This window comes from Narcine bancroftii, chromosome 8 (assembly GCF_036971445.1).
Source record: "Narcine bancroftii isolate sNarBan1 chromosome 8, sNarBan1.hap1, whole genome shotgun sequence".
Lineage (NCBI taxonomy): Eukaryota > Metazoa > Chordata > Chondrichthyes > Torpediniformes > Narcinidae > Narcine > Narcine bancroftii.
This window is the reverse complement of record NC_091476.1, coordinates 160,992,071-161,009,359: the sequence shown is the minus strand read 5'-3', so window position 1 is coordinate 161,009,359 and position 17,289 is coordinate 160,992,071. Positions and strand designations below refer to the sequence as shown.

The 17,289-nt window shown below is 36.3% G+C and overlaps 1 protein-coding gene and 1 long non-coding RNA gene across 4 annotated transcripts in view; one reads left to right on the top strand and one right to left on the bottom strand.

The window, feature by feature from the left end:
• Positions 1 to 4,449: 4,449 nt before the first annotated feature.
• Positions 4,450 to 17,289, bottom strand: part of LOC138741496 (protein argonaute-1) — a 92,486-nt gene continuing 79,646 nt past the window's right edge. For 2 of the 3 annotated variants that reach the window (XM_069895686.1, XM_069895687.1), the window contains exons 15-19: positions 16,834 to 17,028; positions 16,100 to 16,234; positions 14,791 to 14,892; positions 10,501 to 10,700; positions 4,450 to 8,539 (exon numbers count right to left, since the gene is read on the bottom strand). In XM_069895686.1, the coding sequence (XP_069751787.1) occupies positions 8,431 to 8,539; positions 10,501 to 10,700; positions 14,791 to 14,892; positions 16,100 to 16,234; positions 16,834 to 17,028 (741 nt within the window). In that variant the 3' untranslated portion in view covers positions 4,450 to 8,430. Of the gene's footprint in view, positions 8,540 to 10,500; positions 10,701 to 13,611; positions 13,652 to 14,790; positions 14,893 to 16,099; positions 16,235 to 16,833; positions 17,029 to 17,289 lie in introns of those variants that run through there. The other variant, XM_069895688.1, reaches the window with a different exon arrangement.
• Positions 7,757 to 10,736, top strand: LOC138741497 (uncharacterized). The gene is made up of 3 exons (XR_011343543.1): positions 7,757 to 7,848; positions 10,285 to 10,384; positions 10,524 to 10,736. It is a non-coding gene; the product is annotated as an uncharacterized lncRNA (long non-coding RNA).

Here is a 17,289-nt window from a genome sequence, read left to right as displayed (position 1 = left end):
ATGCAGTTATCTAGGTATGTTTTTTAAAAAAGTTAGTTATGCTTAAAATTTTTGCCCATATTTAAGAAAACGGGTTTTATAGAATCTCTGAACAGTCATCAGGTGGGCTGGAGGAATTAGAACAGAACAGCAGGTGGCAATTTTGGAAAGACAAAAGGTCAAAGGTGTTTATTTGAAACTTGGAAAGAAAAGCAGTTAGTCTCAAGCAGTTGAGACATGGCACTCTGTCCTTGCGGCTTGATTTTAATCGAATTTCCTCTCCTCCGAGTTCTATAAAGGATATCCAACTTAAAATGTTAACTGTTTTCTTACCAGGGAAGTTGAGTGTCCGGTGGATTCCAGCAATATCTGATTTTCTTTCAGATCTGCAGCATCTGAGGGTTTTTGACATTTAGAAATGGAAGAATGCTGTGATACAAAGACCGTTTTCCTGGAATTTTGCTTGGCACTTCACCATCAGTAAAATTAGAAACCTAAAAGTGTCAGTATTGAGACCATGAGCCCGTTCAAACCAAAATTTTAATACTCTAAGACATCTATCTATTGGTGATATTTTACCATTTGCTTACAATAGTGGTACAAAATTTGAGTTTGTAATTTAATCCCTGTTTTTGAACATAGGAAATATGACTAAGAGTGGGTCCAAATGCTCTGACATCCAAGACCATGGCTCATCTTACACCTCGGTGCCATTTTTGTGCACAATCCCCTTATCCCTTACTTCTCTTAATACCTGGAAATCTATTGATTTTAGTTTTAGAAGATAATAAGGGATAGAGACATCTAAAGTTTCACCACTCTTAATGAAGGAATTTCTCCTCATCTCCGTTTTAAACAGCATGTCCATTATTCTTTGTTACCCCAGGCCCCAACTCTTTCAGTCAAGAGAAATCTATTTCCTGCATCTCGACTGTAAAGATCTTAAAGAATTTTATGTTTCAATGAGATCTTCTACATTCCAAAGAACAGTCCTAGTGTATTCCAACTCTCCTCAAACTGCAAACCCACTTGCTCTGGAAACAATCCAGGAAAGAAACCAATCCATACACAATTCTCAATTGTAATAAACTCTTCTTACTCCTGTTATCAAACTCTCTTGTAATGAGAGTAAATATATAATTCCCCTCTCAATCACTTGTATCTGCTTATTGGCCTTCAGCAACTTGTTTACAGGGACATTTAAATTTTGCCACATTCTCACCCACAGTCAGTTGTCTGTATACCTTTGAATCCTCTTTATATCCTGTCTAGTCAATCTTACCTACATTGAACACTACAGCACAATACAGGCCCTTTAGCCCACAATGTTGTGCTGACCTATTCAAACCGACTCGACAAACTAAACCTTCCCTACTTCACACCTATAACCCTCTATTTTCCTTGCATCCATCTGCCTCTTTTAAATGTCCCTATTGTTCCAACCACCCCTGGCAATATATTCTAGTCATCCACTAAACGTACCCCTGACATCTCTAAACTTTCTTCCCCTCCCCTTGAACAGATGACCTGTGGTGATCACCTGGGAGAAAGGTGTCTACCCTATCCATGCCCCTGATAATCTTGTAGACCTGTATTGTCACCTCTCCTCACTTATAAGAGAAGAGCCTCATAAGACAGGTTGATCTTTGTCCCAATTCCATGCAAACCTACTGTTTATTAAACAAAATCTTAAACAGAGAAAGAGCACTTCCTTAAAAAAAAGTCAACTATGTACCACAGGTAGTCTCAGAGTTACAAACACCTGCTTTATGGAACCCCATATATAGCAGCAAACTCCCATAATTCAAATTCAAAATTCCTTTGCATGAATATATTTGTTCCTATGAATGGCAGAACTAATTTCCTGTCTCCTTCCACTTTTAGTTCTACTTTATCTGACTTGTGATTTTGATGCCATTCATTATTGTGGAGTAATGGCAACATTATTGGCTTAATTTTGTGTATTTTCTAACATAGAAAAAAATTCAACTTATGAATGTCGATAAAAACATAACCCATTTGTTATCAAGAGTTTCAATGAAAGTTCAACAATGGATTCTTAGTTTCATTAAATACTAATTGTCCCTTGGAATCTGTATATGCTGTTCTGCCATGGTAATGTTCAGGGATTTTTGTGCAAGAACTCGCAGGCCTCTCTGATTCCAACAACTGAAAAGTGGCTTCTGATAATTTGTCACACCAAAGATAATAATACCGATGACAGGCCAACCATCATAGGGCTAATTCTATTGAATTTGTTTAGGAAAATTCCTAAATGGCAAAGATAGACACTATTGGCCGTTGTATACAGACCTCCAAATTGTAGCTGCGAAGTGGATGACTTGCAACAGCAGATAGAAAAGGCATGTCCGAAGGGCAATGTATGGTAGTCACAGGGGGGGGATTTTAACAAGCAAGTAGATTGTGAAAATCAGGTTGGGACTGGATCTGAAGAGATTTTGTAGAAAGCCTAAGAGATGGATTTTTAGAGCAGCTTGTTGATGAGTCCATGAGGCAATCTGCTGTACTGGAGTGGGTGTTGCGTCATGATTAGAGAGCTTAAAGGAACCATTAAGGGGCAGTGATCAGAATATGATTGAGTTCAATTTGAGATTTAACAAGGAGAAATTAAAATAAAGGGAATTACAGTGGCAGGAGAGGAAATGGCCAAAGTAGATTGGAAGGGACAAGTAGGGAAGAAAGCAGAGCAGCAATGGATGGAATTTCTGCAAGAAATGGAGAAGGTACAAGCTAAATACATACCAAAATAGAAGAAAAATTCGAATGGGAAATCAAAGCCAATGTAAATGCAGAGACAACATACAAGGAAGCAAAAATTAATGGGACAGTAGAGGATTGGAAGTTTTAAAAAACTTACAGAAGGTGACTAAAAATTCATAAGGAGGGAAATGATTAAGTAGGCTAGCAACTAATATCAGAGCTTCTTTATATATAAAAGGTGAGAGTAGATATCACTAGAAAATGAAGCTAGAAAAATAATATTGGGAGACAAGGAGATGGCAGAGGAACTAAATGAGTATCTTGCATCAGTCTTCACTGTGGAAAACACTAGCAGTGTGGCAGCTAACAAAGGGTATCAGGAAAGGGAAGCCAGTGCAGTTACTATTTCAAAGGAGAATGTGTTCAGAAAACTGAATGGTCTAAAGATGGTTAAGTCTTCTGGTCCAGATGGATAGTACCTTCAGGTTCTGAAAGAAGAAGTGGTAGAGATTGTGGAGGCATTGGTAATGATCTTTCAGCAGATTTATATTGCTAACTGCTTATGGCCTATGAGCTAGTAGCACAGAGTTACCCAAAGTCTTGTACTTATCAAAATATGCAAAGAGAGCTCTTGCAGTCTATTTCAGCATTATTAAAACAGGAACAAGATTTTTTTTGTAATATTAGCAAAATGCAAATACAGTTGGCAAGGAATTAGGAACAATTTAAAAAGAAACTGCCCTGTTAGTACGACATTAATATTTGCTAAAATTGTGAATTCAAGTTTATGAATTTTGTTTTGAAACATTACACTGTGATCTCATGCAAGACCAAATAAAATTAATTTTCTCAAAGATATTTAAGTATTTAAATATTACACCAACTTCTAAATTTACCAAGTAACCACCTTGGTTAAATTAGTTTTTCAGTTCTGTCCATGCCATTTGAACCATTACACTGCAAATCATCCCTATTTAAAGGCATGCATATGAAAAAGATATTTGAATTGTTGGAAAAAAACAGATTCAATAGAGTAACAAACAATATTACCCATAAGGAAAACTGCAACTGATTAGGTGATTTTCTCATGTGGGCAATTTTATGATTTTCAAAATGTTTGACGTTATCCTCGCAATTTTATTATCACGTCAACAGCCAGATTTAACTTTCAGACTTATTTTAAATTGTCTAGGATTTTTGACTACAATGTTAGAAATCCATCAGTACGAATGAGTGACCAATGTTACTACCTATTGGAAAATTAAGTAATTAAAATACATTTTATACTTTTTGGATGGTTCTTCAATATTATAACTGTTTCAGGGACGTGTTACAGCAAAGTGCTAATAAGATGATTGACATTTTCTATAGCTTTTATAGAGAGCTTGATTAAATAACAAGGTTTTGTTGGGTATTTCTTAGAGTCGTAGAATATGGACCCATTTACTGAACCATGCCACCTTAAGTTATTTCATACTGAGAAATTAATTACTTTTAGCTGTCTCATCACAAAATATTTTAACCAAAGATTACGGCTATCCAAATTACTGAGAATAATAGCTCTTCAATGCAGTTTCTCGAAACAGAAAGATTAAGAACAAATTATCAGTTATTGTATATCTGGCTTTACAGTTGGCTTTCAAGTAACTTGTTTTCATTCAGCTGAATTTGCGCACCTCACTTTTACCTTACTGAAAAAAAATACGAGGCACTTACTGTGGAATGCACTAAATAAAATTACTTCAAAAGTTGCTTTAAATCATTTTATTTCTTAAAAACACTTGTGCAGCAAGGAAAAGAAACATAGAAAATTATAAATATTGTTAAGTTCAGTATATCGGTTCAGTGTACGAAAATAAACTACTTTGCCTCAGTAAATCTTTGAGCATAAACTCTCAGCACCAAGGTAATACCTCAGCTGAGTACATTTTATTTCAACAGGAATATCCATAGATATGGCTTGGGCCTCAGTCTCAGCTTCACAGGAAGTAAAGTCAGATGATTGGATTGATGAATTATGTGGTGAGGGATGGGGTAATGATGATCATTTCATTCTCTTTCACCTGATGCCTGCTGAAATCAGATATTTCCACCTCCTGCTCAAACAAGTGCCTGATTATTTTCTTCTCTTTACAGCTTTGAAATTTCCCCTTAAAGGCACTGACTTCAATTCTACTTCACAATTCCAAGTCCATTGGTTCAGCAATTGGACAATGAAATACACCTTGACCAATCCTGATCTTGCCACCGAGACCCCTGCATTCCTTGCAAGGATCGCTGGACAGTATCCTGAATCAGGTTCCCAATACAAATTGGTTCCCAATGCCATACCCAGTTAGAATTGACAAACTGAACAAATATCATGAATTGATTTTGAGATGCAGCAATTTACTTAATACTTTCAAGCTATTGGGAAAGCAGTCTGTCATTTTCACATTGACCCACTTCACCTGCATCAGCCAAAAGCAAGGATATGCAGTTAATGAACTTTTGTAAACTAGGACCTTCTGTGTTAGAATATCACTATTTAAGGCAGCAGGGAGGATGAAAGTGGTGTATATTTGAAGTTAATTTGTGCTTTTCTCGTTACACGATGTTTCTTAGCTGCAAGGACAAATTATAGTCAGCTCCTAGACTTCTGCAAACACCCATTATATATGTGAGATAAACAACTGTAACCCAGTCTGATTTAGTTTTCCCCTTAAGTGTCTCAACTAAAGTCTGGTGAACTCCAAAGAGCAATGTATTTTGGTAGAAACACATTGCAGCTTTTGTTGGACTTGTTATATTGTTTATAACCATCAGAAAATCTTATAGTTTACAGGATTGTGCATAAGCACATTGAACATAATTTAGTGTTTTTAAACCAGTCTCTCTGTTATGAGTTTGATGATCCCTTTTTGTAACTTTTCATTTAGGTTAAAACCCCAATAAATCCCAATCAAGTGTTTCTTCTATTACTTCACACTAAGTCAATACGTTAAGATTTTTCAAATAAACTTGTATTGCAATTACTTAAAGGAGGTGCCACTAACATAAAGCCCTGTTATGGCCAGTTACAAAAAGATAGCAACGGAAAGAGTTGAGGTGGTGATATTCCTCTTGCAGTTTTCAGATTTAATATTGCACCTGGATATGGGGCAGTTGTTTCAAAAAGATTCTTAAATCTTCCATAGTTTTGTGCTGGTCTACTTTGATAATCTACTCCAGCCCTAGAACCGTACAATATATCTGGGCTGAATATATCCTCCAACTCTAGGCTTTTAATCATCCCTGAACATAATTCTACACCAACTATATTCCAACTACCATGGTCCTAAACTTTAAAATTCCTTTTCTAACACATCTACTCCTCTTTACTCAAACCTACTCTTTGATCAAACTTATGATAATCTCCCACAGCGTATCTGAATACTTCTGAAGTGCCTCAAGATACTTTGCTGTGACACTACAAAAATAAGTGGTTGTTCAGAAAAATTATGCATAGGTTCCCTTGACAGCAGCATGCAAAGGCTGTGTGAAACTAAATCATGCAGACTGGCTAATTCTCCATTGGCTTTTAAGATTGTATCAAGTGCTGAATTTCAGACAGGGTTAAAAATGACTATCCAGTGTAGGGCACATGAATTAGGGACTCAGTTGCTACAAAGCAAACTTTGCTTCTGTAAAACAGGTTTTGTCATACTGTGAGAGAATGAGATTAGGCAATCACAACCCTGATCTATGAATAGCTTCTCAATTATTCACCTTCATTCAAACATATTAAAAGGCACATTGCACAAGATAACTATTATCTAACAGTAGGGAACATCTACAGAGCATATTCCAACAAGTATTCTCCTTAAGGCTGAAAATTTAAGGATGTGGGGATAAAGTCAAAGGATTCACAAATAAATTTTAGGGTAGTTATGTTTACTTTTTTCTCTTGTTTATCATTTCTTTATTACTTATATTAACGATAGAAGAATTTGCCCTGTCAACTTGCGATGCTCATGAAACGTAGTGTTATATGGTAGTGTTACAAACCAAATTTTCAATATTTTTGTTCCTGTACAAATGTGAATAGAGAGCTGTAGCCCAATATGAATAATGACTCAGAGCAAGAATTGTGAGAGAACTTGCTTGCTTGGGCTATACACATAATTCTCCCATTCATGTCAGTAAACTTATTACTGGGATATGGGTCAGAACATTACACTAGGCCTTCTCGGATCATTTGTCCAGCTGCAAGTTATCTGCAGTAAGTTTGTACTTGGGCTCAACTGAATGCTATGAATAATATGACAAAGATGCGTAAAGTTCTATTTAGTGGTTTCACAGGATGTTTGGTCCAATAAATTAAAATATAATAGCTGTAGAGGAGGTGAACTCAAAGGCAATAAGCATTCACACCATCAGGAAGCTTTTTTCATACACCTTATTCAGGTGTTGTCCACTCAACATCTTTTATGTTGACCATGTGCTGCAAATCCAAACAAGAACAATCTTTAGTTTACCAGCAGTGAAATCTTTTTCATCTTGAATAACTCCATCATTCTCCCTAAAAAAAGGGGTATGCAAGTGGGAGCAAGATTACAAATCCATATGCACGTTAAAATATTTTAAACAAACGGCAACCTTTGCACTTGTTCACTTCATAGAAAAAAATTAATTTAAAATATCAGAAGTAAATGCCCTTTAAAAAGGCTGCAACTATGATTCTTGGTCATCTGCACTTACTTCAAAATTATTAGCAGTGTCTGAAGAGAATTACTGTGTGAGTTCAGTCACCGTGCAAATTTTCTGCTGAATAACTAAAGATCATTCAGAGAACAAGAATTCTTAAAAAAGACCCCAGGCTCTGCTTTATTCATTCAGCTGTCTGCTAAAAACGAATCTATAATTCTATTTTTTTCATTTCTGTCATATTTACCCCCCCTATGGATAAAGGGGGCTGTGTAGAAGTGGCTCACAATATCAGTAAAAGTGAAATGCAGCCATTACAACATTTTGACATACTTAATGTGACATTAAAAAAAATAATTTACAAGTTTCCATTTGGTTTTCCTCAGATCCAGAACTTACTACTATTTCCATATATTCAAAATAACTTTCTGAAGTCCAGACTTTAGAAAATTATCGCATAACATTAAGATTACTTCAAAATGTGTAAGTACACATCTTTCTGCACTTGCTAGAATGAAACTCAAAAGTACGAGAACAATGAGACATTACAAAGAACATAAACAGGTTGAAAATGATTGATATGTTTGCCAACTTGGGAAAATGTATGAAAAAGATTCTGCCAAGTTCATCATGCTTACAGATTCAATTGCTATCCAGGCACTAAGTTGAGATATTCAGCTTTTGGACCTGTAGGATTTTTTTAAACCTTCGAAACAATTCCACTGAAGTGGCTGCTTACCAAGTGTTTTCTTTAATCCACATGTCCCTAAAAATAACGGTAGTTTGGCAGTGATGAACATTTGCACATTACATTATCAATATATTGCATAAATATGTGTAAAAAAAAAAATGAAGTGTGTTTTGTCATGGAGAAGTGTTTGTCATCTTTCCAATAACCTGCTTGGTCAATCTTTCCACCAGTTATTAGTTCTTTTGCTCCTTTTAAAAGACACATTGATCCTTCAAACCTCCAAGACATATCCTGTGGAAGGTGCTTACATGTTCTTGCATGGCTGCTTAAAGTCCAGGAGGCTGGCAAGTTGTATTGACTGAACAATCACATAGTTAAGCGAAGTACATTGTGCGTAAGGTGTCCTGGTGAACTTGTACAGCTTTAGCCAGTGCCTGGGGATCCCGTCCATTACTCTGTCCAGAGATATGACTGCCTTCTCCACTGTAAACAAAATATAAAACAGGAATTAAATTCTCCTTAATTTTTCTACCCTTTTTGTGTATATTAGCAAATATTTTATAATCCTGATAGCGATCAGCAACTGTAACTGTGAGGTACTTGATTCATTGAAGGTACAAATATTGAAACAGCAAAACCAAACAAGCCAGTGGACATTTTCAACACCAGTAATTTATCATATACCTTTGAAATACCTTTGTAAAGATGCTTAGCAGTGCATTTTAAAACTCCCAACTTAGCCTTTAAATACTAATCCCCAGTGTCACAACAGGCAATAATTGCTGGAATACAGCTTTTATCATTTTGACACCATCATCCCCACCCAAGCATTTCTTATATTTCCATGAAATGGGTCCAGTGTTGGTACTCCTATTTTAAAGGATGCCACCTTATGGAAAAACCTGGCACACAATGAATTAACAGCCCTCTTATGTAAAAATCACTCTCTGTTCTGGTGGGAAGGGATGAGCAGGTAAAGCTTGATCCCGGTTTCCTTTCTCCATCAATTGGCTCCTTATTCTCCACTGTCCTTCCAACCTCAGTTTAACTGTGAGAAGTGCATAGAATTTCCGTAACAAGATCTCCAACCTTACCAAAAATACCGAACGCTTTTACATATCTTGGCCAAAAGCCAAACTTTTTTTCTCCATTTCCTCCTTGGTCAATTATTTTTGTTTTAGTTATACAATAAAGTAACTGCATTTCTGTCCTGCATGACAGTAACCATTGTGATGCTTTCATATTCTGGGACACTATCACCATATCTTTCACAATTACCAATGCATCCAACTGAAATCAAACTCTTAACCCATCTGTTCTTGTGAACCCCTTATTCAATTCCATTTTCTCTGTTCTTATGTGATGCATAGGCTGACAGACGTATTTGCAGATCAAAAGTTCAATTCTGACAAGACAAATGTAAAACCATAACTCCTTTAACTCAGCCATTCTCAAATTATCTTTTTGGCTTTGGCCCCTGTAGGACTCCGCTCGAAGTTTATGGGCCCCCCTTCCATGTGAAGTGATCAAGTTTAGTTGGTTTGTTCAGAGCTTCTCGCCTACTGACTACACAAAAAAAACTATGATTTCAGTCCATGATCCTTCTTAAAGGTGCCATGGCCCGCTGGGTGGGGGTCCTGTAGAGCACCCGGTGAGAACATATTGTGCTTTTGTACCAAAATCAGTATTTGTTTTATTTAATTTGAAATGAGCAAAAGTTACAGACAACTACTATTTTTAACTGAAATAGTGATACATTGGGCAAACCAAAGGCAGGTTAATTGATTATTTTGTATGCCTCTTTACTATTTGCAAACATGACCAAAAGAATCCAGTCACAAATTATTTAATCCTTCACTGCATTTCTACTCTGGCACCTCTGTAAATGAAAAGAAACCTGAGGAACAGTATTTCACCTTTTGATTTGAGTCATTTTTATTCTGGATTCAACACTGAGTTCATCAATTTCTGTTAATGACGAAGCTATTCCTCTTTACAACTCCTCAAGACCCATTACTTTCCTATAGTCTCGGTATTCCTCTTTTGCCTTCCATTATCATTCCTTTTCTCATTTCATCTATCCTTCTATCAACCTAGCACAGGTATTCATTTTGATTCATCATCTCTCCTTTCCCTCATTCTATGCTTGCATCAAAATTTGCTGTGACTAAATTTTTCTAGTTATGAAGAATGATCATTGAAAAGTAACTCTGATTCTATGTTTGCAGAGTTTATCTGATCTGATTTGCCTGAAATGCCCATTTCCAGCATTTTATTTTACTTAACTCCCAAGATGGCTCTTGACAAGAGGCAAAACTGCAGGAATAGGTATTAAGTTTTGCATTATTAACCTCAATTGAGTATTTATTATTGAAGTTATGCAACAAAATATATACAAATCAGGAAAGTAAATTTACAGCAATTATTGAAGCAACTTCCCCTACCTGTCATGTTCTTTGTCCACCAGGTGGTACCTTGCCCGAAATGCTACCAATCTGGCATAATAGGCTGGTGCTGGAATAGAGACTGAACGAGTGCAGCGGACATAAGTATGACACAACTGATAGGTCAAGATCTGAAGCTCATCTGCTGTGAATCGATTGTCATCCCACAATACATAATAATGTGAAGGTCTGCTGGTACCCTGCAAGTGTTAAGAAATAAAATGTGTAACTATGAAGTTAAATCAGTCAAGAGAAAAGCATACTTTAACCCAAATAGCTTTAGATATCAATCTTAACTCCAAAATACATTGCTTTTATTTTATAATTCAAAAAGAAAACAAATATAAACCCACTGCCACATTCCAGAAAGGATTTTAAACTTGCCTGGTCTAATTTCCTCCTATAATGTAAAGTCATAAGGAACTTTTATTTCCACACCTGCACATCATACCAGACTAGTACTATTAACTGTAAAATACCTCCTAGCATTGTCAGTGTCCTTGATGTACAAAGAACATGCCATGGCAGGCAAGGCAAATGGTCCAAATGTCTGGTATGCACCTGGTTCTCTTACATTTCCCAAAATCAAAACTAAACTTAAAGAATGACTTTTGGAAAGTTGCCTGCTGATGTGCTTCAAGCACTTGTGCATGTTATAAGTGATACTAATGGCAAAGTGATCTCTTTCATAGTATTAAGGACTGGCAACCTTAAAACAGTTTGGAGAACTTTCTTCATTGTCAGTTCAACTGTGATGCAATTTTGCATTTGTCCAAGGAATCTGCACCACACATTTTTGTTTCTGATTCTCTTTTCATTACATTAGTTATATGAGAACGTAAAATAATGTGAGGTTTTTGGCAAGATCTAAGATTTTAGTCTGAATTTAAAGCGGGATAAAATTGATCAACTTAAGTAAATGATTACCTTTGACAAGACATGTATATTAAGGGCTAATTCCTCCAGTTTATTGTTATTAATCAAATTCAGATGTTGCTCAAACTCTCCACTGCTTTACAAGCTCCAATGGATGTAAAATGTTCACAATAGCAGCTAATGCCACATTGGAGAGTAAAATGTTCACAATAGCAGCTAATGCCACATTGGAGAGTAAAATGTTCACAATAGCAGCTAATGCCACATTGGAGAGTAAAATGTTCACAATAGCAGCTAATGCCACATTGGAGAGTAAAATGTTCACAATAGCAGCTAATGCCACATTGGAGAGTAAAATGTTCACAATAGCAGCTAATGCCACATTGGAGAGTAAAATGTTCACAATAGCAGCTAATGCCACATTGGAGAGTAAAATGTTCACAATAGCAGCTAATGCCACATTGGAGAGTAAAATGTTCACAATAGCAGCTAATGCCACATTGGAGAGTAAAATGTTCACAATAGCAGCTAATGCCACATTGGAGAGTAAAATGTTCACAATAGCAGCTAATGCCACATTGGAGAGTAAAATGTTCACAATAGCAGCTAATGCCACATTGGAGAGTAAAATGTTCACAATAGCAGCTAATGCCACATTGGAGAGTAAAATGTTCACAATAGCAGCTAATGCCACATTGGAGAGTAAAATGTTCACAATAGCAGCTAATGCCACATTGGAGAGTAAAATGTTCACAATAGCAGCTAATGCCACATTGGAGAGTAAAATGACATGACATTTATGAGTGTTTTCACTGATTACTCAGTTTAGATACTGGAAGGAGAAACTGCCTGAAAGTGCCCATGTCCAAAATTTGTAAAAGATACTAAAGGGCTTCAGTTGGGAAGGGCTCCTTGTCAGTTGCAGAACAGCATTACACAGACTGTATGTGCGTAAAAATATTTTATCTTTCCCTCCAAGTAATTACAGCATCCTCTTCCCTCTTAGGGGTCTATCACACCAGGATCTGATCCCAGAATAACTTGATTGCCAGTGAAGCTTTTACACGTATAAAAACTTGCACACCAGATGCATGACCAAAATCAAATGATATGTCTGGGATGGAAGCCCTTATGACCATTTGTGTACATATTGACATTAGCAATGAAGCCAAAGGTTACTCATATAGTCTTCCATTCACACAGACAAATTTGGATTTATTGGTGAAGAGAGAGAACTGCAATGAGGAGGACAAAAGTCATCGTAACAATGGGCTTATTGCGAAAAAGATGGATGAACATTGTGGAGCAGAATCGAGCCTCAATGGAGTCAAAAGGCCTGGATAGGATGTTAACAACATTTGCTGTTTACTGAGGGAGTTAAAGGAGTACAACATCACCCTTCCCCCCTAAAAGTGATAGATTAGCACTTTAGAAATCGATCTCACTTTGTTGTCTTTTACAACATGTGTAAATATGGCAAAGAAAACTACCATGACTGAAATAATTAAAAATGCACCTTAATATTGAGAATGCACACTGGAATAATTAGATTTGTAGGACTATCTACATATCAGTTAATAAAATTATATGAACGTTATATTTGTAACATGAGATATTAAACCAGCTCTACAATCTCCAAGATAATTTAATTTGAAAAATTAGGCAGGAAGTAAGATAACTTCAAAATGTAATTACATTTTCCAGAACATTCCTCATGCCTATTTCTTCAGCAAAATCCTAATGCTATTCTTGCTGTGCATTTGGCATTCTACCACTTTTCTTTGTACTGAACTATATGTGCTCGTTTCCTTCTCTTTAATGCAAGCCCTTTATCCTCCCAACATTCACTATCTCCCTGTTCTCCAGCCCATTATAGGAGAGTCTTGATGTATTAGAAAAAGTGCCCTTTAATGTAGCATGAAATTATAAGAAACTCCAACCCAGTACAGTAAAATCCCTGGTATCTGGAATTCAAGAAATTCCAATCAATCTGTTAAAAAAAAATCAAGGAGATAAATATATTTAAAAAATTAAAATAAATGCAAATAAATAAAAATGTAAATTAATGTTTAAAATTATAAATGTTCTCTCAAGTAACACACAAACCCTTGGCGAAGATGGGAGCAAACATTCAGCCAGTGGAGTGTCCCAGTCATGCCTGCCCAAAATTTCAATGAAATTGTGTTTGAATAAAATGGTATCACCCAGGAAGAATAGCTGGCCAATGCTGCTCACCACTGGGGCGATCCTCTCGAAGTGTCTTCCCTACCAGTGCCTAGTAAAAGTTTTAAAATATTTATTAGTATATTATTAAGTATATTAGTAAGGTTCTATCTGTAAATTTGGACATGGGGTATGACTGGCATGGTTAGCGTAGTGGTTAGTGCAAAGCACCAGCCAACTGAATTCAAATTGGGGTTCAAATTTAAATTTTGTAAATTACAGGAATTACCTGATTAAAGTGAACTTTACACAATTACCGATGACAGTCCTGATTTTTTTCAAATTACTTTACATTGGCACTATCTTTTGTCTTTTAAATGGTTTATTCTTTTTTTAAATTTTTTATTTTTCACACTTTGAACCATACTTTACACACAAACATTTAAACTGCTTATTCTTAATGCAACTGCATTAGTTAGGCCTTGTAAGATTGTGGCTCAGACAATCAGAAAATTTGCATATTCGGCATCCGCAATCCTGTGGGACACTGGGGATTTTACTGAACAGTCCAACTCCGATTAACCAAAATCAGATTCTCCAAAATCCTAATTTATCCGAAATTTTTTCCGAGCCAAACTGATTGGGGATGTCAGGCTCCTGGCAGCAACATGGACCTCAGGCTCCCAAGCACCAGGGAGAACCTTGGTCTCCTGGCGCAAGCAGGGCCTCAGTGGGGAAGTGTCGGTGATCGCCATGGCCAGAATTTTTTGTGAGAATTAAACATTATTTTAATGCTTAAAAAGCCTCCCCTTGTTGCTTGTTGTTGTTTAAACACGTATACAAGTGATTTGCTGTTACTACCGAACTGCTTTTAAAAAATGACCAGTTCTCTGAAAAAAAACCATTTACCCGAAATAGGCCCGGTCCCAACTTTTAAAATAAACAGAGTTGTACTGTATATGGGAAAAATGAGAAAACAAATGCATAAAAGAATATGTGGGAAAAAATGAAAGTGGTTTAATTTTATTGCTTTTGGATTTGTAAGACTATTGCCACTGGAATTATGCTAATGTGTATAAATTTTCCACAAGCGTTTTAGAAAAATTGAGTTATGTGCTGCGAGCCTGGAATGGGTTAGATTGATGGTGGGATAGGGTTATATAGTCAGCACAACATTGTGGCTGAAGGGCCCTGTGCAGGTTAAATTTTACTACTCTGTTATGGTCACAATTTCTGAGATACTGAACTAACCTGAATCCCAGCATGGCTGCACAAGTAGAAATCGAACTCAAATGGATGAGTGATGTTGGTGTCAACTGTTGTTCCTGCAGGTATGTTCCCACTTTTACCAATCTGGAAAAAAAAAGCTGAGTGTTTAATAATTATTTAAAGAAAATAAGAGCAAAGAAATATCTTGCCACATTCAGACATTGGTTTCAGAAAGGCTCTGATCACATCTTCAGATTCTGTGCACATTCAAACTTGATTTCATTCCATTGATTTTAGCACCTTGAAACCATCGCACCACATAACCACAGAATAACAGAAGAGAGACAGATACAGTTAGAATTAAGGATATGCAAGAGGTTGTCAATGCTGGAATCTAGAGCAAAAAAAACCAATCTGCTTGGGCAGCATCAGAAGGAGGATATGGTTGACGTTTTGGGTTGAACCCTTCATCAAGACAGAGCCCTTGGTTTGTATTGAGTTTGAAATTCAACTGGATTAGCTGTTAGCTAATTTACATGAGTAAATATCTCAAGTGAACAGAAGAAAATAAATCAGTAAAGATTACTACCCCAGCAGCAGTAATAATCATTTGTAATAAAATTTAGGGTATCCTTTGCAGTCAACTGATTAATCTATGTAGTAGAACCTAATTTGGTCATTTGGTTTCTTGAACTTAAAGCAGAATTCATTAGTAACTGGGTAAAGTATAATGGGTGAAAACAGCTGACTCAGAAGTCTCCTAAAAAGAACTTCCATTAATTTGAAATTCCCTGTTGGTCAGAGTCAAACTGCGAAATGTAATTTGTTATAAACAAGACTTTCTACCAATAAAAAAAATGTCCTAGTCTTGAGTCAAGCAGGCTATGAAAACTCCACATTTTAATCGGTGAATTTTAATGGTGTGTCATCAGCCAGAAAAAAATATTTAGGTTGGTTACTACCGGTAGTTTTTACAAGCATTCAAGAATTTCACCAACAAAATTTGTGACACATTTTCACTTCCTGTCAATGAAAATTAAACTGAAACTACACATTCTGTAAATCTGGAACAAAAATAGAAAGTACTGGAAACCCTCAGCAGGTTGTGAAAAGAAAAGTTACTGTTTCAGGTTGAAAATTCTTCATCCTGTTTTGTTTTTAATTTCACTAACTGAGCAAAGTTAGAGCAACAACACCTCTGGGATACAAGGGTAACAGCACCTAAGGGATACACTGTGCAGCCAGTGTATTTATAAGAGGAGAAAACAAACAATAAAAACACAACAATGAAACAATATCCATTGCTTCTACTTTTAGTTTCAGTTAAGTTACAGTATTTAATTTCACTTACCCTCTCACTTTTATCTGCACAGAAGAGTCGTGTATGATGACGTTTCTGGACAACAATGTAGGTAATTCCAGGTTGATAATCTTTTTCCAGTTTGATACATGCATCACGAATAGCCAGGAGCTCATAGTGTAAAATCTGGGAAAGAAAGTTTCAGATGATTTGTTAATTCAAACAACCATTTACAATGTTTTTGGAGTGGAGCAGAGAAGATGCAGCTGTTCAGGAATTGTTTTTAAGTAAAGAAATGAAGATTTCAAGATCAGGAGAAAAAGATGCCTTCAATTGATAGCTTTTTTGTAAAAACCCAATTATATTGCCAAAGCTATTTTGGGAAGCATGTGAAAGCCCTATTAAAACTTTCACCTTGTAGCTTATTTGTAGGGTCCAGCTTTTTTCAATTATTCAAATCATATTACGTGCAGGGCGCACTCTCCAAGTTACCTTGTTTTAACTAAACTCCCAGCAGCTGATCATAATAAAGTATTGGTAACAGCTGTGCATAGTCCAGACTATACTCCTCCCACTGAGAGGAAGCTGTGCTAAGCAGAATAATAAAGGAGAACAGTTAGTACAAAAAATAAATCCAGTTTATTTTTTTTTGTTGATATTGTTCACCTGCCTGTATCTAAATCCATCAAGGTAACCCCTGTAGTTCTGAACACTGCTTCAGTTGACTTGTACGCCTTTGGCCATTCAGGTATTTACTTCAGTGAGGGATTGGAACTTGGAGCTACCTGTGGTAATTGTCCTTCAGGGACACCATCTCTATAGAAAATAATCCTTGTTGGTTTGAAACGAGTTGATTTGTAGAACTGGATCAGGAGTTCTCGAACCATGTAGGAAAGGTCTTCAATTATCTCTTGACGTGGTCGTTGCACACGTACTGTGGCACAATAACGACTTGGATGAGCATCCATGCTGCCAACCACCTGGTAAAAAGCAGAATTCTCAGGAAAACTTGTCTTCTTTAGGCAAGAGCACTATCAAAAAAATACAAAATTCTGGATATGCCAGAATAACCCAATACAGATTCTTTTCAATAATAATCTGCCATAAATATATGTACAAAATACCGATTTAATTCTGTTTAAGAGAGGCTGCAAGATTACGAAGAAAATTGCAATGGCTCCTTTTGATGGCTCAGTACATTGTTCCTATTTTCCCCAAGAACTTAGATAAAGAATTGGAAG